The sequence below is a fragment of the Triticum urartu genome, chromosome 6, assembly GCF_003073215.2.
Source record: "Triticum urartu cultivar G1812 chromosome 6, Tu2.1, whole genome shotgun sequence".
Classification (NCBI taxonomy): domain Eukaryota; kingdom Viridiplantae; phylum Streptophyta; class Magnoliopsida; order Poales; family Poaceae; genus Triticum; species Triticum urartu.
In genome coordinates, this window is record NC_053027.1 from 575424406 (window position 1) to 575447717 (window position 23312).

A 23312-nucleotide genomic window follows, 5' to 3' on the forward strand; every position below is an offset into this window, starting at 1 on the left:
GGCTTGTGTCCCTCTTCACAAGCAAGGCACGCACGTGTGTTCATTTACAAGAACAACAACGAAAGTATTACCCCTCTCGAACCACCACCACCACCATATGTCACTATAAAGGTCCAAGGAGTTTGAGATTTAGACTAGTTCATGGATATTTCGATCTGCGAGAGTAGGGTGGGCTGCCTAGGCATTTCTATTGGTTTTGTAGTTTCGAATTGATTGTATCACATACTCACTCGAGGTTTTAGTTTTGTTGAGCTTGCCTACCTTCTTTATGGTGTACCTCGCTTTTGTTCAGTTTTCGTGAGTTATGGAAAGGCTACCATTTCGGTGAGCTCATCTAAGATGCGAGAGAAACGGTCGAAGTTGATTAGAGTTGTGAATCTTTCTGGATGCCTCCAATTCCTATTTGCAAATTCTAATCAAGTCCGATTGTTTGTCTCGCATCTCAGATGAGCTCACCGAAATGGTAGCCTTTCCAGAACTCACGAAAATTGAACAAAAGCGAGGTACACCACAAACAAGGCACCCATGCTCAACAAAACTAAAAGCCCAAGTGAGTATGTGATAAAAATCGATCCAAGAATAGTAGAAATGTCTCGAAGCCCACCCCACTCTAGCGAAACAAAATAGCTACGAATTGGTCTACATCTCAAACTACTTGGACCTTTTATAGTGGCATATGGCGGCAATGGTGGGTGGAGATGCAAAAAATCTTGTTATTGGTCTTCAAAAACAAAAAAAATGTCTAGAATGTTAATCATGCATGGCTTGAAGCTTTGGATGAATTTAATTTGATATGATGCTACTCTGGTGTGCAAGGAACAAAGTAGAAATAAATTGGTCAAGGTTTGATGTGTGACAAAATTATGGGTTGGAGGTTTCCAGAAAGATAAATGAGTCAAGTGTGTGCATGCTAACTATGCAAAAGACATGTGTGTGAACATATTGTGCTTGTATATCCTTGATGCAACGTTAAGAGTCAATAAAACGTCCTTTATCACAACACAAGCTTTTACGAGTAAATTGTATTTTTTTAAGAAGTGTGAAGTTTGCTTAGTTGGTTATGTTCCTTGTGGTGGAACAGCCCGCCGGGTTTGTGTCCTAGATTTCACATATGTGTTTTGTATATTTTTGGTATTTAGTCCAGGTTTTTGGATGGTGTTCGTTCAACAGGAGAAGATGTTTTGGTTGTCTGCTAGGCTATTGTGACGACCTCCCACATTTCAAGTCTTAAACCTTTCAAAGGTTCTCATATAGATAAGGTGTGTATATGTGCATTCATATGGTTGAGTGTGCGTACATGTAGTATTTAAATGTCTATGCTTATATTATGTTTCTAAAAAAGAGAGCTTTTTGGATTATTATTTTTGTTCGTTATCACTTCCATATAGTTGGGTTGAATTCTAGCAAAAAATATTAAAAAAATTAAAGAAAAAAAAGAAGGAATGAGTAGCAAAGAAGAAAAAAAGCTATTGATTCAGCCCAATACACAACGATGCGAGGTGCCTCACTGATGCGAGACCTCCTCCTGTCTCGTTGCAGGCAAGATAGTGCTGCCCTAATTTACCGGACGCCTGACAACCGCCATAATAATAGGAAATGTTAGCGCTTAACCGAATGATTTCCATTGTGCCATCCGCCGCCTCGATTGCATGACACATGTCCCTATGGGAGCTCAGCCGGGCTTTGTCACATGGCCCATGTTGCAATCGCAACACATGCCATGTATCCTAAACTCTTATGTGTCCAAGGTCAATATGGAAACTCCTTCAGAGGTTTATCATTAGTTTATCCTTACCTTGACTTTTTCAGAAGGTCCAAGTCAAATAGCAATGACTTGAAGCACTTCTTATTTACATTACACTATTTCATAAATCTAAGGACGGTTTTAGAACCTTCCATGCCATTTTTTTTTGTTTCGTTATCTGTTCTTTGGTTTTATTTTTTCCTTTTTTGTATTTTCTTGTTATTTCCCTTTTTTTAAATAGATGCCTGCTTTTTTATACATCTTGTACATTTTCTGTGTAGATGTGAACATTTTTTTGATACAAATTGAACATTTTTTAAATACATGACCAAATTTTGAATACATTATGAACATTTTCGTAATACATGTTAAGTATTTATCAAATAAATGTAGAACATTTTTTGAATGGTATGGAACATTTTTGAAGTGACACAAACATTTTTTTAAATTGTAAATCATTTTAAAAAAATATTAATAACATATTTTGAAACGTTTGAAGTTTTTTTAAATGTCATGGACAACTATTTTAATAATACATTGTTGGGAAAACTAGGTGAATATTTTTTCCCCTGTATAAATATTTTTTCAAAAAACATTATTTTTTTTGAATGGGGTGAACATTTTTTGAATGGTAAAACATTTTTAAAAATGGCACAATTTTTTTTACACTGCGTTAACGTTTTTAAGTACTTTAATTAAATTAAGTTTTGAGATATTAAAAAATTATAACTAAAAGTTTAAAAACAAAAAGGAAACAAAAAATGAATGAACGAGAAGCAAATAAGAAAGGAAAAGAAAACAAAGCTACTAGGCCAACCCAATAGCAGCGATGCGTGGTGCCTCACTAAGGGGGTGAGACGTCCTCCTATCTAGTTGCGGACAAGATAAAATGCTAACCCAAATTGCTAGATGCGGACAACCACCGTAATAATAGGAAAAGACTAGCACTCGATCGACTAATTTCCATTGGGCCATCCGCCACCTCGCGCACGCGATGTTTGTTCCCCTGGAAGCTAAGTCGGGCTTTGTAACATGGCCCATGTTACAATCCACAAACGCGTGCCATGTTGCAGAGACTGAAGACAACACAAGGTGCATGGCATGTATTAAGGATTGTAATAAGACCCACATCGCAAATGACACATGTGTGGGACCTCAGTTCGGGATTAAAACATGACCCATATTGCAGATGACACATGTGTGGGAGCTTTGCCCAGGATTGCAAGATGGCCCATGCATGTCACAAAGGATATGGCAATGCGAGGCACGTGATGTGTTTGTGAGAGTCCAGCCTAAGATTGCAACAGGGACCATGTTGCAAAGAATGGGGCAGCGTGAAACATGTGACACGTGTGTGAGAGCTCAGCCAGAGATTGCAACATGACCATGTGTTGCGTAGACACAAAGAGCATGTGGCAATGAGTTTTTTCTAGATGAACCTTAGAAAACAGTTTCACGAAACACAACACTTGTCGTGTTGCAAGCCCCGAATGCAACACAAGCCATGTTGAGAACGGGCAGAGATGCACTTTTGACGTGGGTAAAGATATAATGGATGTCCCGCACACCATCGAACGGCTGTCGAGGCGGTTGATGCGATCCGATTTTTCCGATTTTCATCTCGATTCTTCTTCTTTTATTTGAGAGGGGGTGGGCTGTGAAGGCCCTAAAATGAAAGCCCAGCTAATGTGGTAAGTTAGCAACCCTAGCTCTAGTCAGGCCCAAGCCGCACGCCGGAGTGGGAGTGGCGGCGCCAACTCCATCTCGGACAAAATCACTGTTCTGACCTTATGAGTAATCTTTGTCGCAAACTGAACTCGACATGAAAGTATTTCACGATCCGACCCTTTTAGCAATGCCACAGCCCGCGGCGTTGCCGCTCAATATAGAAACGCCGAACAAGGTCGCGTTTCTGCTCCACATAGAAACGCCGAACTACCTCGTGTTGCTGCCGAGACCAAGCTGGCGTCAGTCGCTGACGTGGCATGCTCGAAACGCCAGGACCATTGGCGTTTCTAACTTGTCTTCAAACGCCAAAAGGCATGGCGTTTCCGGCCTTGATACAGCGGCGGCAGAGGCCTATGTCGGGCGATGGAAAACAGTCCGACGCTCACGCTGCAAATAATGCGCCTTGTAGGCTAGGTGGTAGGCTGGTGAACATGCATGCTTGCACGGCTGCTAACAATGCGCTGCACTACAGTCTACTTCTTACAGGCTAGGCTATAGATTGGTAGACATGCATGCTTGCACGGGTTGCATGCAAAGCAGAGAAAAAGGAGCATGCAATGGCACGTATTGGTGAAAAAAAATAGGAGTATGCAATGGCACGTAGTGGTAAAGTAAAAATAGGTAACCATTATTCACAACATGATCTAGGGACATGCTCAATGATTCCTGGCGGCAAGCATGCATGTGCAGCGTGAGACTGTTTTCCACAGCCCGGCATGGGCCTCTCCCGCCGCTGCGTGCGGCCACTGTATCAAGGTCAGAAACGCCATGCCCCTTGGCGTTTGTAGACAAGCTGGAAACGCCGGCGGCCTTGGCGTTTCCAACGTACCACGTCGGCAATCGATGCCAGTTTCAGCCTGGGCAGCAACGTGAGCTAGCTCGGCGTTTTCATATGGAGCAGAAACGCTAGCTAGCTCGACGTTTTTATGTGGAGGAGAAACGCCACGGTCTATGGCGTTGCGAAAAGGATTATGAAATAATTTCGTTCAGAGTTCATTTTGTGTCATAGTTTCTAAACAAGGTCAGAATAGTGATTTTGGCCCTCCATCTCCGTCTCTCTTTCTGAGGAGTGGAGGAGCCACGGCGGTGCGGCTCTCTTTCTGAGGAGGGGAGGGGAGGACCGACGTCGGCGCGTGCGGCGAGGAGCAACTTCCTGCTCTGTGCTCCCGCCGGCGCAATTCCAGGTTCGTCCCCAATTCTGAAACCTTTCTTTTACTCCAATTTCGAATTAAGGAGCCCCAATTTCGTCCAAACAATCATGAAAATGGCATCATCAGTCCAAAATGCCATCAATTCTTCTATGACTGTTGAGATGAGCGCCCAAAATTCACTAGAGACATGTCCTGATGATTTTGGAAATCAGAGGCTTCTGCACTCTAAATTCGCACCAGAGTGAAAATTGATAGTAGATGTTTTAGTTAAATTCAGTAGACTGACAACTTGGGCACTCTAAACTATCTGCCTCAATAAACTGGAACTGAAACTTAAGAGTGAAGTGCACTGTAGGTCCCTAAACTATTCGAGGGGTGTCAACCGGCCAGGTCCTCGAACTATGAAAATCGACATGTGGGTCCTCGAACTATTGTAAGTGTCTCAGTCACGTCCAAAACCTGCCCGACCCAGTCTGACCTGCCGTTGACTGTTGCCACGTCGGACAGGGGTAACGGAGGTGGATGGATATTTACAAAAAAACACCCTGAATCATTTCAGATCTCCATTCCCCAGTCCTTGCCTCTTCTTCTCCTTATCTCCCGATCTCTCTCACGGCGATTTGGGGGCGGCGGCGCCCTGGCGATTTGGTGTGGCCGCACGGAGACGGCGGCTCCCTGGAGATCCTCCTCCACAGTACGGTATGTTCCTCTCTGTCCCCCCAATCGATTTGTGACTAGGGTTAGGATTTGATCCGAATTGGTTAGGGTTAGGTTTGTGTGCAGCTTCCTGATGCTTGATTCCCTCTCTTTGCACGTAGGACCGAACGACGACCTCTTTTCAGTAGAGATTCATCACAGTGGGTTCTTTTGTGGTGACGACCCAAACAAGACATATGTAGATGAGCGTATTGACACATTTGATTGTTGTGAAGTGGACACATGGTCTCTGCTTTGGATAGAAGATTTTGTTAGGCAGTGTGGCTTTGCAGATGTCACAAGGTTGGAAGTGTATTGGTTGCTGCCAGGGAAATCATTGTTTGATGGTCTGCGAGTGCTCGGGTGTGATGCTGACACAAATTATATGATGTCTGTGGTCAGCAAGATCAAAACTTTTGAGCTATATGTGAATGATAAAGATCTGGAGAGATCAATCTTCAGTGATAATGACATTCCAATGACTGGAGGCCCTGAGCTGCCTAAGGTTTTTACTCCTACAAAGAGAAAGCCACTGGATATTCCACCCTTCTATGATAATGTCATCAGCCCCAAACAGAGAGCAAAACTTCAGAGAAATTTTGACAGGAGAGAGGCTGAGGCATGGAACAGTAATGCAGGGCATCAGTTCACATATGAGAGGAGAAGCAATAGGAGGAGGGCTCAGTTTGAACCAGAAGTTGAAGAGGACAGTTCTGGGGGTGAAGACAGTAGTAGTGGATCAGAGTTTGTGGACTCCGATAATGAGTTCGATAAAGATGATGACAACCTATATGAGAAGTATGTTGATGCAGATGCAGAGGAGGATGAGCAGAGCAAAGACAAGGACAAGGACAAGGATATTGGAAGCTCAAAGGAAAAGGGAAATGCAAGTAAGGGCAAGAATTTGGTGGAAGAAGAGGAGGAGCTGGACCTCCCAGATTCAGATGAAGAAGGAGGTGAGAACAGTTTGAAGTTCAAAAGTTTTAGGCCTAAAGACATGAAAAATCCTGTGTTCAAAGTTGGAATGGTCTTCTCATCAATTGTAGAGGTTAGGACAGCTTTGGCAGAGTATGCTGTTAAGAACAGGGTAGCTATAAAGACACCACAAAACGACAAAATTAGAGTGAAAGCTCATCGTGTCCCAGGTTGCCCCTGGGAGTTCTTTGCCTCAAAGGACAGCAGAACAAAGTGCATAATGCTGAAAAAATACATAGATGAGCACACTTGCAGTAGGGAGTGGGAGGTGAAGCAATTCACTGCTAGTTACATAGCAAAGAAGTATGTTGAGAAGGTGAGGACAGATGAATCAATTTCATTGAGAACCCTGGGAAGTAATGTGCAAGAGGATTACAATATGGCAGCCACCAAGAGCAAGCTTGCTAGAGCAAAGAGAGAAGCAATCCGAAAGATTAGAGGAGATGAGCAAAAACAGTACAATATGTTGTGGGATTTTGCAGAAGAGCTGAGAACACAAAATCCTGGTAGCACATTCTATTTGAAACTGAAAAATGGTGTTCTTTTTGACAAATTGTACATGTCTATAGATGCATGTAAGAAGGGTTTTCTGCAAGGATGTAGGCCAGTAATTTGTCTGGATGGTTGCCACCTTAAGACAAAGCATGGAGGAATACTTCTAACAGCCATAGGAGTTGATCCCAATGACTGCATCATTCCAATAGCCATTGCAGTAGTTGAGGTTGAAAACACCATCACCTGGACATGGTTTCTCAAGACCTTGAAAGAGGATCTGTTAATTCAGAACACTAAACCATGGACAATCATGAGTGATAGGCAGAAAGGCTTGATTAATGCTGTGGACGATATGTTCCCTGATTCAGAGCATAGGATTTGTGTACGACACTTATACCAGAACTTCCATGCCAATTGGAAGGGTGAAACATTGAAGAACCAGTTGTGGGCAATAGCAAGAAGCAACAATATGGCTACATGGAAAAAGAACATGGAGAAGATGAAGGAGATGAATCTAGAAGCATGGGCATATTTGGATGGCCTTGCCCCTAACACATGGTGTAGAGCATTTTTTGAAGAATTACCTAAGTGTGATCTACTCCTCAACAACAGTTGTGAGGTCTTCAACAAATGGATACTTGATGCAAGGGAGTTACCAATTCTGAGCATGTTGAGGAAGATCAAGGCGCAGTTGATGACAATATGGTATACAAATAGAAAGCAATGTGAGGATGACTGGTCTCAACTACCATTATGCCCAAAGATCAAGAAAAAACTTGACAAAAACATTGAATGGGCAAAAAGTTGCCATGAATGTCCTACTGGCAAAGGCGTGTTCAAGGTAATGAGCCGTGAAAATGAATATGTTGTTGATATTCTCAAGAACAAATGTAGTTGCAGAAGGTGGCAGCTGACAGGGATTCCTTGTAGCCATAGTATTGCTTGTTTGAGGTTTGAGAGAATTAAACCAGAGGACAAAGTGGCTGCTTGCTATAGTATTGAGGCATACAGGCTGGCATATGGACATGTCATCATGCCTTGCAGAGATCCAGCTGAGTGGCAGAAAACAAATGGTCCTCCGGTAGAACCTCCAAAGTATGAGAAGAAGGCAGGCAGGAAAAAGAAGAAGAGAATAGTTCACCCTTCAGAGAAGGATGAAGGCACTAGGTTTAGCAAGCATGGAGTAATAATGCATTGCAGTGTCTGCAACTCCACAGAACACAATAGAAGAAAATGCACCGTACTACATCCATCTGATAGAGTGCCTGCACTAGAAAAACTACCTGTGAGAAGAAATTTGCTTCAAGCACCTACTGCACAGGACTCCCAATGGACTGAGATGACCATCACACAGGTACTGAACTAACCATGCTTGAATGCCTACTTGTAGTGTATCCAAATGCAATGAATTGACATGGTTTTACATTTGAAATTAGATACCTGGTGAGGATAGTTCACACACATGTTCTGTGCTGTCAACATTATTCCAAGAGGTTAGCATTTATTCCAAAGAAATGTTGTTTACATATTTATCTGTCCGGAAATACTTGTCGCTCAAACGGATGTATCCGTGGTGTCAATTGTGTAGGTTGAAGCATCTCAAGTAACACCTGATGCACCACCAGGACCACTTCCTGAGTGCTCTTTCATTGCATCGAGGAGAGATGAGCTGCCAGTGCCCAGGGCACAACCAGTACACAATTTTTGAAGAAAAAGCTACAAACTAAGAAGAAAAAGACAACTCCTAAAGCAGCTGTTAGGCAAGCCTTTGTGCCTCCTAGAGCAGCCACTCAAGCCTCCCAAACAGATGCTGCTGTTGGTGTAACTGAAGCAGCAAAACAGGCCAGAAGAACAAAGGCAAAGAAAATGCCTAAAGATTAATGCATAGAGAGAAAAGCTCCTTGAGGTGTTGAAGGAAACCTGAGCTCATGCCCATGTCTTGGCTGTAGGTTTTGATCCACACCTTGTAATAGCGTATGGAGTGCATATGTGTCTTTTGTGAACAACCTGTTATGATAGATGCTACTGTCCCTCTCTTTTGGATGCACTCCTCTTTTGTGACAAAACTTGTTATGCATTCAGCTAATTAATGATGACTGATTTCATGCCAATTATGTATGTCTTTTGTGAACAACCTGTTATGATAGTGTTTGTTAAAAATGTGATGAAATGCTTGCCAAAATTTGTCATGCTTACACATTCTGGGAATATTGCAAAGCACATTCTGGAAATATTTCATCATGTCATCGCTACATGCACCATACATTGTTCACTGACAATGTTTCTTGCACATTTGGCAACTAAAAACACATTTCAGCTCCTACTTCATTACAACAGCATACAAGTTCACGGCGAGAATCATGGTACAAACAAGCAGAATCTTCCAACCTATGCCTACAACAAGATCCAACTGAAGCTTGATATCTTCAGCAATCTGGCTCATCTGATTTCCAGGAATGTTGCTAATCTTCTTGACCACACTTTCTGCCCTGCTATCTTTCTCTATGAAACTAGCACGAATGTTTGGCTTCGTTCCTTTGGTTGTCATCTCCCTGTCCAGATAGGGCTTGGAAATCATTGCAATGTACTCCACCTCCTCTTCAGGAATATTATAACCATGGCACAAAACAAGATCCAAATATTCATCTATCCAGTGATAGCAGTCACAAGATCCATGTGACCCTCTCTGCCAAAACAAAAAAATCAAGCAAACAAAGAGCAGAAAATTTGAGAAATCTTATTGATTCGAAAGTGAAGACTAACTCAAACAACGAAAGTGACCTTGTGATTAGGGCATTTGAAGAAAACCCGTCCTGGATTCCTCTCAGATTTGGAAACCAGACGAATCACTTGCCTCCAGCCGCACGTGCAGCACTTAAGTAGAGCGAGAGATGCACCAGCCTCAGGGTCAGAGGAAGGCGGCCAGGAAGAGCTCGCAGACGTGCTCCAGCTCCGGACCATGGCGCTGCCGCCCCCAAATCGCCGTGAGAGAGATCGGGAGAGAAGGAGAAGAAGAGGCAAGGACTGGGGAATGGAGATCTGAAACGATTCGAGGTGTTTTTTTGTAAATATCCATCCACCTCCGTTACCCCTGTCCGACGTGGCAACAGTCAACGGCAGGTCAGACTGGGTCGGGCAGGTTTTGGACGTGACTGAGACACTTACAATAGTTCGAGGACCCACATGTCGATTTTCATAGTTCGAGGACCTGGTTGACACCCCTCGAATAGTTTAGGAACCTACAGTGCACTTCACTCGAAACTTAACTTGTTTGAGATACAAACAAATTCGCACCAGAGAGATTCTTGTTTGCCATGCCATGTAAATTTGTACTATGTAAATAGGTTGCTTGGTGCGTAAATAGTTCCAGCATAAAGAAAGGTTTAGCTTTCATCAACCCCTGACACAAATATGATTGATTGGGCTACAGAAAGCCGGACCAATCCTTTTCAAATACCCCAACTCTGAAACTTTGGGTTGGTTTCAATGGTGACTGGCAGGTCTCTCATGTCCATGTTCACCGGTGTGTCTGTCGTCGACGGCGGCAAGCAGAGCTCCTGCGACACGTCGGCCATCTACGCTGGTGACGCGGACAGTGGGTAGGGTACCACCTGCTCATGGTCCGGGCCTACTCGCGCACCAAAGAGGAGCTACCCACCGGCACTCATCTTTTCACGGTGGGAGGCCATGATTGGTACGTCGACTACTACCCCAACGGCATAAACAAGGACTGCGCCGACTTCATCTCTCTCTATGTTACCCTCCTCTTCGACGACGACGACGACGACGACGACCCTTTCGACATGGTCGTGGAGGCCATGTTCAGCTTTAGTCTCATCGACCACGTTGAGCAGCACAATCCAATGTTCATTCGTGATGCCAACAAGACCTGCAGCTTCTCCAGCACTGCTATTTCCTGGGGCAGCGACAAGTTTCTGAGAAGAGACGCCCTCGAACGGTCATCAGATCTAAAGGGGGATTGTTTCACCATCCGCTGTGACATCAGGGTTGCTTGCAACAAGTAATGGCAACCAATGGCTGGGATCATGTAGTTTCAACCTATCCCTCGGTTTTGAAGGAGATCATTGCCAAGATTGCTTTGAACCGGTGCAAGTAGCAACACTACATATCTGGTATGCATCTTCCTTAGGCCTGTAGTGGCACTCTTATGCATATATGGGATCCTCTGGAGAGATGGTAGGTAGTCTGTGCGTCTTGCTTTTGTTCTCATCAGGTAATGTAGATGTTTATGTAAAACACTTATATATGGCCAAATTGTCTCTGTGAAATGGGTGGTCCGTATGTACATTCAGGTGTGAGCATCAAAATCGCATTATTATGCAAGTTCCTTAACTGGCTGTCGTTTAATCCTCATATATTTCTCTGTGCTGTCTCATACCAAGAAATTGTTGCTTTGTGCCTTTGCTGTCATGTAGATCCCTTTTCTAGTGGTTGTCAATCAAGAAGAATAATGTAGATGTTTATGGAAAGGCATTTTATGAACCTGTATTTTGGGGAACGAACCTGCTGGTAGACAAGACAAAAGATCATCAGGATTTCTTGTTGTCTTGAGCAGCCAGAGTGTCAAATCTTGGGCTCTGTACCTGAAAAGATGGCATCCATTCTGGTGTATTTTGAAGCGTAGATGGTTGATTGCTGTCATTTTTCTGCGATGAAAAGCTGGGGATAGCTTTGAGCGCACCGACAAGGGCTATACTTTTCTTTATGTAATATAAATATCTTTAGGTCAATTTACTTGGAGCTATACTCTTCCTAAGATAGGTATGAAACTAACTGAGCTTTGAGCGCATTGTTGTCGATTAATGTCAGTTTGCAGGAAACCAGGTGGTGTGAATCATCACTCTTATCTGTTTGCATGTTCTGGGAGAGTCAGTACAAGCATACGCGTATTTTAACAAACATCTCTTTGTGAGTCCTTGTGTTGCTACTCACAAAGACCCATTTATTTTTTCTGGCATTCACTACCCAAGTTGATGCTCTGTTCAAAGGCAGTGGCAATATCCTGATGCTGCAGATGCACCTGACAATATATGTTGCACAACCTTGAGCCTTCATCAAGTGTGAGGTTTGCTGCTTGTTGACGCTGGCTAGAATTACCCAGTTGTATAGGAATTTTGAATCTTTGCTCTGGCTACGGATATCATATAGGTAGCCTTGCAAATATTGCCGTGAAACTGCAATTCACTCAACATGGCGATGCTCGCTGAAGCATTTCTTAACTGACACCTTGAGCCCTCACCATGTGTGCCTCCAATGGGAGAGAATGATTCCTTGATGCTGTTGGTTGCGTCTTCATCCAGGTAATTTAAAAAGTTGATAATCCGCGACTAACGAAGCAAAACCTTGTTGATTTTAGTGGCTTGATGATGACTGGCCGTGTGGGTGCGAAGAGGAGGATCTGGGAATACAAACTGAAAATTCATAGATGCTCGATCTGTAGTCTAAAATCACACATACACTTGCTAGAAATAGACCAAGAAATTATTGGAGATGCATTTTATTTATTCGTTCGTTCGTTCTAGCCAGTTGTTTCAGGAGCTGGTGCTATTATACTAGTTCATTCATCAGGAGACAAACAATTCCAGCATACTAGTTCTAACCAGATGTGTTGTTCCTGTCTGAAACACACCTGGACATGGCTAAGGCAGGGAAATTGAGAAGGAGGTTAGGTTTTGACGAGATGGAAGTTTCGGAAAGTGACGGCAGAAGTGGAGGACTGATCATGCTTTGGCAAACTAGCCTGAGAGTCTCATCTAGGGCTGTTCATTCAAATTACATAGATATACGCTTTAAGGAGACGACAGCAGCGGAATGGCGCTTCACAGGCTTCTACGGCGAGCCAAGTAGTGACCGAAAGCATCTTTCGTGGGAATATTTGCGAGGTTTGCACGCGACGACTAATCTGCCATGGTTAGTGGCAGGGGATTTTAATGAAATTTTGCAAGCTCGTGAGAAGGAAGGAGGGGCTGCACGCCCTCAGCGATGTATGCAGGCTTTTAGCAGTGCCCTGAGCGACTGCGGGCTCGATGACCTTGGTTACTCGGGCGACATTTTCAGCTGGCGTAGAGGTCGAATACGAGAGCAACTTGACAGAGCAGTTTCAAGTAGCTCTTGTGCTGATCTTTTCCTAGCATATGGTGTTGTGAACGAACCGTTTAATAAATCAGATCACCGGCCGATCCTAATTGATACTGACTTTCAGCTAGGATTACAGCCAAGGGGTCCGCCGGGACCGAGGAAATTCGAAGCTAGGTGGCTTGCGGAGGAGGATGTGGAGGTGATAGTTCAAGCTGCCTGGGATCGTGCAAAAGTCAGAGGGACCGAGCCTTACTCTCAAGTGACAGGGGATATTCATGCTACTTTGCACACTTGGGATAAGGAGACACTAAAGGGTCCTAGAATCCGGTTGAGGAAACTCCAGAAAGAGTTAAATGATGTGTTGTCGGGCCGTTGACGGGCGAGGCAGTAGCTCGGCAACACGACCTACACATGCAGATTGAAAATCTACTTGAACAAGAGGAGATATACTGGATGCAGAGAGGACGTGTTGATTGGCTTTGTCGGGGTGATCAAAACACAGATTTCTTTCATCGTGCAGCCATTGGGAGACGCAAGAAGAAAATTATCAAGAAATTGAAAGGAGAGTCTGGGGACTGGATTGAGGAGGAGAACCAACTTAAGGGCCATGTGGCGCACTATTTTGAGGGACTTTTTTTCCTCGGATGTGCAAGAACCGGACCAAACTGTTTTGGACAAGGTAAAGCCTAGGGTCTCTGATGCGATGAATGAGGAACTAATGAGACCCTATTCCAGGGATGAAGTAAAGAGAGCACTGTATAACATTGGTGATCTTAAAGCACCGGGGCCTGATGGACTGCATGCGGTGTTCTATAAAAGGTTCTGGCACATAATTGGCGAGGATTTGATTGACGAAGTGTTGATGGCAGTTAATAATAGGAAGATACCGAAAGGATGGAACAACACTACAATTGTTCTTATCCCAAAGATGGAAAATCCGGCGGTAATCACACAGTTCCGTTCGATAAGTCTTTGCAATGTGGTTTATAAGGTGATTTCGAAACTGCTAGCCAATAGGCTAAAAAATATGTTGCCGGAGCTTATTTCACCTAATCAAAGCGCTTTTGTCCCCGGGCGCTTGATTACGGACAACTTTTTAGTTGCTTTTGAGACTTATCATGCTATCAAGAGGAAGAGAGCCGGGAAGTTCGGAATATGTGCGGTAAAACTTGACATGCACAAGGCCTATGCAGGGTCGAGTGGGTGTTTCTCGAGAGAATCATGCTTCGGATGGGATTCACATCAGATTGGGTGTCACTCATTATGGAGTGTGTACGGTCAGTAAAGTATCAAGTTCGTTTAATAAGTCTCTCACAGATTTCTTTGTTCCAACTCGAGGCCTCCGCCAAGGAGACCCGCTATCACCTTATCTTTTTTTTAATTTGTGCGGAGGGCCTCTCTAGTTTGCTCATTCATGAGGAGGAGATGGGTAATTTGATAGGGGTGAGAGTATGCTGGGATGCCCCGGCCGTTTCTCATTTTCTCTTTGTGGACGACTCCCTCATTATGATGCGAGCAGATGCAAGCAATGCCGCCAGCCTTCGTCGCGCTCTTGATGATTATTGTGCTACCTCGGGGCAACTGGTGAGCGACGCTAAATCGAGCATTTTCTTTAGCCCTTGTACATCGGTGGAAGTGCGGGCTGAGGTTTGTACCACATTGAACATTATGGCCGAGGCAATTACAGACAAGTATTTGGGGCTGCCCCCGATTGTTGGGGTGGAGAGAACTGACTGTTTCCAACATATATATTGTTGATAGAATGTTGAATAGGATCAGAGGATGGAAGGAGAAGAAGCTCTCCTTTGGAGGGAAAGAAGTGTTGTTGAAAGCTGTTATTCAAGCCATTCCTTCATATGCCATGCTAGTCTTTAAACTACCAAAACAAATTTGCAATGCGATAACAACCGCTATGTCACAGTACTGGTGGGGAGATGAGGATGAGAAGAAGCACATGCACTGGTTCGCGTGGTGGAAGATGTGTGTGCCAAAGAGCAACGGAGGTATGGGTTTCAGAGATGTACACTGTTTCAACCTGGCTCTCCTAGCTAAACAGTGCTGGAGACTGCTAGCAGAACCAGACTCTTTGTGTGCCAGAGTATTGAGGGCAAAGTATTTCCCGGACGACAATTTACTGAATTGTTCCCTCAAGAAAGGCAGTTCTTATACGTGGCAGAGCTTGCGGAGTGGTGTTCAGACTTTCAAAAAAGGATATATATGGAGAGTGGGAGATGGCACACAAATAAGCATTCGGAGTGATCCATGGGTATCTAGCAGCCCAAACAGGAAGGTAATGACTCCACGAGGTAATATCATACTCACGAAAGTGTCTGAACTGATTGACGTGGACAATGGGTGTTGGGATGAGCAACTTATCAGACATATATTCTGTCCCATTGATGCAAATCGTATTTTGAATACACCCCTGGCTACGGGGATGATGGAGGACTTTGTTTCATGGCACTACAACAAAACTGGAATTTTCTCGGTCAAGACGGCTTATCACGTGGAGTGGGATCAGGACGGAAGTTGAGACAAACAAATTCGGTATTGTCCTCAAGTACTAGTCCAGTTTGGCGCATTCTATGGAAGCTTCGAGTACCGGCTAAAATTAAAGTGCATGTATGGCGAGCCCTGTATGGTGCAATTCCGTGTCGGGTGTGTTGGCAAACCGACATATGATCACAACATTGGACTGCCCAATTTGTGAATCAGACTGCGAGAGTGTTCGCCATTCGTTTTTCAGATGCAACAGGTCCAAGAAATTTGGGCAAAGCTTGGTTTGAACTCTATTATAAATGAGCTATGTGAAGCTGAGTCGGAGGGCTCGTCGGTCCTAGGAGATTTGCTGTTGATGCCCAATGCCGCCGTCCCGGCACTCCCGGGCGTGTCCAGGAAGGAGCTGGTGGTGGTGGCCCTGTGGTATATATGGTGGGAACGCCGGTGCTTCACCCATGGTGAGGCCATGCGGGAGCCGGCTCGTTCGGCCCAAGCTATTGTCACTCTGACAAAGAACTTCATGAGATCAAGGAAGCAAGGTGCGAGGTGGATCCAGCGGCATGGTTGGACTAGACCACCCAAAGGTTTCGTCAGTCTAAATGTCGATGCTTCCTTCGATGCAGATAGCGGCACTGGTGGAACGGGGTCCATTATTAGAGACTCCATGGGAGCGTTCATTGCGGCGTTGGCGAGCAATATCCCTTTTGCTGAGGACACAGCAACAGCAGAGGCTAGAGGCCTCAAGGACGGGCTGATTCTGGCGAACAATGTTGGATGCAATAAGGTGGAGATCCAAGCTGATTGCATGGAGGTGATTGACACCATGCAACATGGAGGAAATTCGTTAGGTCCAGCTGCAGCCATCTATGAAGAGTGTGCTTTTTTATGTCGTAATTTTATTTCTGTTAAGTTCTGTCATTGTCCTAGGGAGGCCAATATGGCGGCTGATTTGTTGGCTACAAAGTCGGAGCCTTCGAGAACTATTGTGTGGCAGACCGAGGCTTCGGACTTTCTGCTTGATGTACTCTCAAACGATGTAGCCCTGTTTTCACATGAAATATAAACCGCCATGATGGCATTTCCCTCAAAAAAAAAACTTGGCCATCAATAATAATTTAATCTGATTTGACACATACGCACATGTTCCACACAGAATGCAGGCAAGTTTTGCTGGGATGGGAAATTTTGATCGACGGTATTTTATTCAATAAATCTTAATTACCATTAGAGTTTGTATATAATTAATTAGCGTGCTGGATTTGGCAGCTTGCCGTACCCAATAACAATAAGGCAAGTGTTGCCGTGTCTTACAGATTTGGATTTGGAGTAGGACACGATCCGGCCGGCCGGCCATGTTTATATGCGAGACAACCAATCAATCCCTCTGTTTCCTGCGACGCGCAACCTTGGCGCACAGTTAGGGGATCGGCGGTGACTACGACACTGACAGTGGTAGGTTCGTCATGTCTTCCTTCACCGGTGTATCCATCGTCCAAGGCCATGAGGGGTGCTCTTGCAACACATGGGCCGTCGACGCCGGCACGAACAACGGCTACCACCTCCTTATGGTCAATGGCTACTCGCGTACCAAAGAAGACACACCCGTCGCCGTTTGCATCAGCTCTGGTGCTTTTGTGGTAGGAGGCCATGCTTGGTTCCTTGAGTACTTCCCTAATGGCGAGAACCCGAACTGCGCCGACTTCATCTGTCTCTATGTATCCCTTTTCCGTCAAGACGACAAACCAGTGGATGCCAGGTTCAGTTTTAGTTTCATCGATCAAGTTGAGGAGCAGATGCCAATGTACATTCGTGCAACCAATCAAGCCTGCAGGTTCGCCGACGACGACAGTGATTCCTGGGGCACCAGGAAGTTTCTTAGAAAAGATGCCCTTGAACGATCCGCGCATCTAAAGGGCGATTCTTTCACCATCCGGTGTGACATAATGGTTTGCAAGGATCCCAACACCGAGGATGCCAGTGGTCACGACACCAAGGTGCTCCTCTCTGACATAGACCAGCATTTTCATACTCTCCTTCAAACCAAGGTGGGTGCTGATGTGACATTCGAGGTTAGTGGCGAGACTTTCACCGCACATCGTTGTGTGCTTGCAGCCCGGTCCAAAGTCTTCATGGCACAACTCTTTGGTCCCAGGAAGGGGGGCACTACAACGTCCGGTGTCATACATATCAAAGACATGAGAGCAAATGTGTTTAGAGCATTGCTTAGATTCATCTACACAGACTCATTCCCTGAGATAGAGAAGGACGACATGGAGGAGGAAGAAGTGTCACAGGTTTTGGAAGGAGGACAAAAAGAGGAAACAATAGAGCTGACACCTATGCTGTCAGACTCGTTCACTGCGATAGAGAAGGACGACATGGAGGAGGAAGAAGTGTCACAGGTTTTAGAAGGAGGACAAAAAGAGGAAGCAACAGAGGATGAAATGTGGATTCAATGGATCCAGGACTTGTTTGTGGCGGCAGATAGGTACGATCTTCGACGGCTCAAGTGCATATCAGAAAGGCAATTGTCTGACAGCATAGGTGTGAGCTCGGTGATGTCCACTCTTGCTCTAGCCGAGCAGCACCACTGCCACGGATTGAAGGAGGCATGCTTGAAGTTTATCCAAGTCCAGTCCCCCTCATGCTTACAAACAGTAACGACGACCGATGGCTGGGATCATGTAGTTTCGACCTATCCCTCTGTTTTGAAGGAGCTCTTTGTCAAGCTTGCTTCGAACCGACAAAAGTAACACTCTCCTATATGGTACACATGTTCCACACTTGTTCCTGAAGTGATCCCCTTATGCAAATGATACTCTAGAGAGGTCGCAGTGTCTTGCTTTCAATTTTCCCGTCATGTAAAATTTTCCTATATGCGGAATCGGAAAAAAAATCCAACATATGGACAAATTATCTCTTCATGGAATATTCGGTCAGGCGTCAAACTACGTATTACAGCAATCTGTAACATTCACAACTAGTTTTTTTTATGCTCATATATTACTCTGTGTGTTGTCTCTTATTATTGCTTTGGTGTCTTCCCTGTCATGTAACCCTTTTATTGAAGTAGAATGTATGCTAAATTAGGAAAATCCGTCTCTTCCTGGAATATATATGGTCTGAAAATTCAGGTGTACACAATGGTGGAAGCAAAAGTAGGCAAGTTTATTTCCGTTTGAAAAAGGGCGATTTTATTAACTCAGAATGAAGCATCAAGTAGATACAAAACAAAATGAGTAAACACCCAGTCTGTGATAGTTAAGATGCACACAACCAACATCAGCGCACACTCTGAAAATTCATAGATGCTCGATCTGTAGTCTAAAATCATACATACACTTGCTAAAAATAGACCAAGAAATCATTCTTTGTGGCTGCATTTTAGTCAGGATCCAGTTGGCGCTGTATATGGAATAAAAGAAACATAGTTCATTCATGCTGAAGCTTTAACAGCATTGAGGCCGGGATGCTGCTTGGTCACAATTCCATTCAATTACATCATAATAGGTAAACTCGGCCGTTAATTATCTAATTTGATACATGCACAAAATGTAGGCAAGTTTTGATGGGAAATTTTGATACATGAATGAAAAATCCACGAAAGCACGGAATTTTGATACACGAATCAAGAGCTCGTGGATGAATCCAACTCCGACTCCGACTCCACCATGACCTACGTTGAATCCAACTCCGACTGCGGGTACCATGTGGTTGTCGTCGAAAACTACTCGCGCACCAAGAAATTGACACCCACTGGTCAAGGCATCGCCTCTCGCCAATTTGAGGTAGGAGGCTATATTTGGCATATCAAGTACTACCCCAACGGCAAGAGCTCGGATTGCGCCGACTTTGTTTCCCTCTATGTTTTCCTTGATGAAGACGACGATGGCAAGAAGCCTGTGGAAGCCAAGTTTGGTTTCAGTCTCATCGACCAGGTTGAGAAGCAAAACCCAGTCTATTTTTGTCATGCTGAAACATGCAGCTTCCCTTCCGGTGGTTCTTCTTATGGCTACGACAGGTTTATGAAAAAGGACGTTCTTGAACGATAAACGGATCTGGAGGCCGATTCTTTCACCGCCAGGTGTGATATCATGGTCTACAACACAGAGGATGATGATGCCGGTGGCCGTGGCACCGCCGTGCGCCTACCCGACATATTCCATCATTTTGACGATCTCCTTGAAATCAAGCTTGGCGCGGATGTGACATTCGAGGTTAGCGGCGAGATGTTCGCCGCACACCGGTGTCTGCTTGCAACCAGGTCTAAAGTCTTCATGGCACAACTCTTTGACCCCATGAAGGAGGGCACCGATACGTCCACCACCATACATATCAAAGACATGGAAGCAAAAGTATTCAGGGCTTTGCTTACCTTCATCTACACAGACTTGTTCCCTGAGAAGAAGGAGGATGAAACAGAAGTTGTGAAACATGGACAAGAAGATGATGAGACGCGGCTGCAATGGCTGAAAGATTTGTTGGTAGCAGCAGACAAATATGATATCCAACGACTCAAGTTCATATGTGAAAAGCAGTTGTCTCACAACATAAGTGTGAGCTCGGTGGCGTCCACCCTGGTTCTAGCCGAGCAGCACCATTGCTGTGGACTGAAGGAGGCGTGCTTGAAGTTTATCCGAGCCCAATCTCCCTCGTGTTTGCAAACGTTAATGGCGACTAAGGGCTGGGAACATATAGTTAAGACCTACCCTTTGTTTTGAGCGACCTCATTGCCAAGCTTATTGCTTCGAATCAGAAGTAACACGTACTCTCTGTTTACAATAGTGTCCCTCCATGGGATTGGGATGGACGGTATATAAGTTGAGTGATATATGCTTTGTGGCAATTCCATTTCATTCCATTTCATTCCTGTATGGATATATATGTTCCACGCAAATATGTAGGCAGCTTTATTTATTTATTTTTGGTAAAACAGAGGTGGAAATTTCTGTTTTAATAATCCGTGGCAGAAGCGAAGGAAGGCATGAGTGTTTTTTAAGAAAAAGGGTTTTCCCCGCTTTATATTATAAAGCAACGGACATGCTGGGGGCACAGCGGAACAAGCCCCAAAGAAGTCTAAAAAAGAGAGCTAATCCGGCTCGAGGGTGGTAGCGGTGGAGGTGGCGGAGGAGCGAAAGCCGATGCCGCGAAACGAAGACCTGCCATAATGTTGTCGATGACGCCATGGTCGCACCGCTTGCTAAGCGGTCTCCAGAGCTGTAAGAAGCCACACGTTTTTATAGATTGCATCAATCACACGGTATGGAATGATACGCTCAATGACTAGTTTATTGCGGGAACACCAAAGGGTCCAAGTAAGAGTGCCCAAAGCCACCCAAATTGGGGGGCGGCTAGGGAGGTTGTCATGGCACCAATTCCGGCCAATGACCTCCCAGAAGCAGCTCCATAGAAACTGCGCTACAGGGCACCGGAAGAAGATGTGGTTACAGTCTTCCTGGACCAAACAAATGAGACAGAGGCCATCCCAGGGCTGTTACGTTTGCTAACCTACGCCCCCGACGGGAGGCGGCCTCGGGCCCATTGCCAGAGAAAGATGCGTATCTTCAATGGGAGTTTTATCTCCCAGATCACCGATAGTTCCACCGGGCCAGGGGTGGGAACGATCGCCTGGTAAAGGGACCTAGTCGAGAATCTGCCATTTGGCTCCAGGTGCCAAGACAGCGAGTCGGGCTCAAGGGAGGGGGATGGAGGGCGATACATTCGAGCATTTCGTCTCATTGCTCGAGCTCAACCGCCCCGAAGGTATGGCGAAAGGCAATGGCACCCAAGTCAGCTAAGGCCACAACTACAGAGAGTTGTGGTCGGACACAAATCGAGAATAACGCGTAGAAGCGTTCCGCAAATGGGCGAGGCCCCGCCCACCGATCGAGCCAGAATAATGTGCCGGACCCGGAACCAACTTTAATAGAGGTCCCTATGCGCAAGACCGGCATCAGCCGGATCACTGATTGCCAGAATTGGGATCCTACAGATCTGGGAGCGAATGCCAATGGCTGCCCGCAGAGATACTTCGCGCGGATAATCTCGAGCCACAGGCCTCCCATATCGGTCTGAATACGCCAGAGCCATTTGGAGAGGAGGGAAATATTCATCCCTTTGGATGAAATGACTCCCAGGCCGCCCTGGTCCTTAGGCTTGCAGATCTCGGACCACTTCACCATGTGGTACTTCTGTTTATTGTTCTCTCCCGCCCAGAAGAATCTAGATAGGAGTTTGGTGACCTCATGATGAAAGGATTCATGTAGACTATAGAATCCCATTATGTACATCAAAAGACTAATGAGGGAGGAGTTCATCAAAATGACTTAAGCGACTTTAGATAGCCATCTCCCCTGCCAAGGTTCCAACCTAGGTTGGAGTTTGGCGACTATTGGGCGAAAGTCTTCTCCAGTAGCCGCGTGTCACTAATCGGCATGCCAAGGTAAGTGGTCGGGAAGGATCCCAATCGACAATTCAAGCGATTGGCGATCCGCTGAGCCTCCGCCTGGGAGTATCCCAGGACCATCACCTTGCTCTTGGCGAAGTTGATCGTGAGGCCCAACATCTCCTGAAAGTAGAGGATGAGGAACTTGAGGTTTCGAATATCGTCGTTCGATCCCTCCACCATCATAATGGTATCATCCGCATACTGGAGGTGGTTCAGACCTCCATTGTTCACAAGGTGGGGACAAATCCCCCGAATGTGACCGGCCCGCTTGGCCAAGTATAGGATCGAGGCCAAAGCATCAACCACAAGGTTGAAAAGAAACGGAGAGATCGGATCCCCTTGCCGGACGCCTTGGTCAGTCAAGAAGTAAGGCCCGATCTCCCCATTGATGTTCACAGCTGTGCGGCCGCTCGTCACTAACTGCATCACCCTCGCGACCCAGTGGGAGTCGAAGCCACGCTTGAGCAACACCTCCCGAAGGAAGGACCAATGAACGATGTCGTATGCTTTATGGAAGTCAATCTTGAAGAACACCACACAAAGGTGCTTGCTCTTGACCTCATGGATGACCTCGTGGAGAGCGAGAATCCCATCCAGAATAAACCTGCCCTTCGTGAAGGCAGACTAGTTCGGGTGGTGGATCCGAGGGGCGATTAGGGCCGCCCTAGTGGCGTGCCCCTTAGTCAAAATCCGGAATATCACATTGAGGACCGTGATAGGCCGGAATTTCCTTATGTCAGCAGCACCTGGCACCTGGGAATTAGAGAGATGATCCCGTAATTAAGCCGGGACATATCTAATGTTCCCCTAGCAAAATCCTGGAACAGGTCCAGGATAAGGTCCTTAACCATCGGCCAGAAGGCCTAGAAGAAGCGAACCGGAAGCCCATCCGGACCTGGGGCCGAGGCTGGGTTCATGGCTTTGACAAAGGTCTCGACTTTCGCGGCATCAGATGGAGCGAGCAAGACCGCGTTCTCCTCCGGGGAAACTAGTTGGTCAGGAGACCAAATATGGTCCGCCAGGGCGATACCCCCTCGAGGGCACCCCACGAATAACGACTTGTAGAAGTCGTCAACTAGAGAACGAATACCAGCATGATCTTGGAATAGTTGGCCCCATTCCCATAAAAGGGGAATGGAGCATCGTCGCCTACAGCCATTAGCGATGGCCTGGAAGTAGGCCATGTTGACGTCGCCGGACAACACCCAATTAACAGAACCTCGATGTCGCCAGAACTCCTCCTCCTTGGAATAGATCTCCATGAGGGAGTCTTCCAGGTTATATCTATGGGCCCATTCATTAGAGGAAATCCTGGAGATATCCGCACGAAGGTCAAGGGCACGAATCTCCTCGAGAAGAGAGGCCTTTTGGAGACGGAGGTCTCGCCCAATATTGACACCCCACCCTTTCATGAATTGCCTGGACCGTTTGGAAAGGTGGTGCCATTCGTCCGGAGTGGACATCCGCCTATGGGGCT

General features: G+C 45.6%; 1 protein-coding gene and 1 pseudogene across 1 annotated transcript; both read left to right on the forward strand.

Annotated features, from left to right (window-relative positions):
* Positions 1-16850: 16850 nt before the first annotated feature.
* On the forward strand, positions 16851-18140 carry LOC125513191 (BTB/POZ and MATH domain-containing protein 2-like). The gene is made up of 2 exons (XM_048678222.1): positions 16851-17681; positions 17790-18140. The coding sequence occupies exons 1-2, from the start codon at positions 16851-16853 to the stop codon at positions 18138-18140; spliced, it is 1182 nt and encodes a 393-aa protein (XP_048534179.1).
* Positions 18141-18856: 716 nt separating this feature from the next.
* LOC125517107 lies at positions 18857-20149 on the forward strand (annotated as a pseudogene).
* The last annotated feature ends 3163 nt before the right edge of the window (positions 20150-23312 follow it).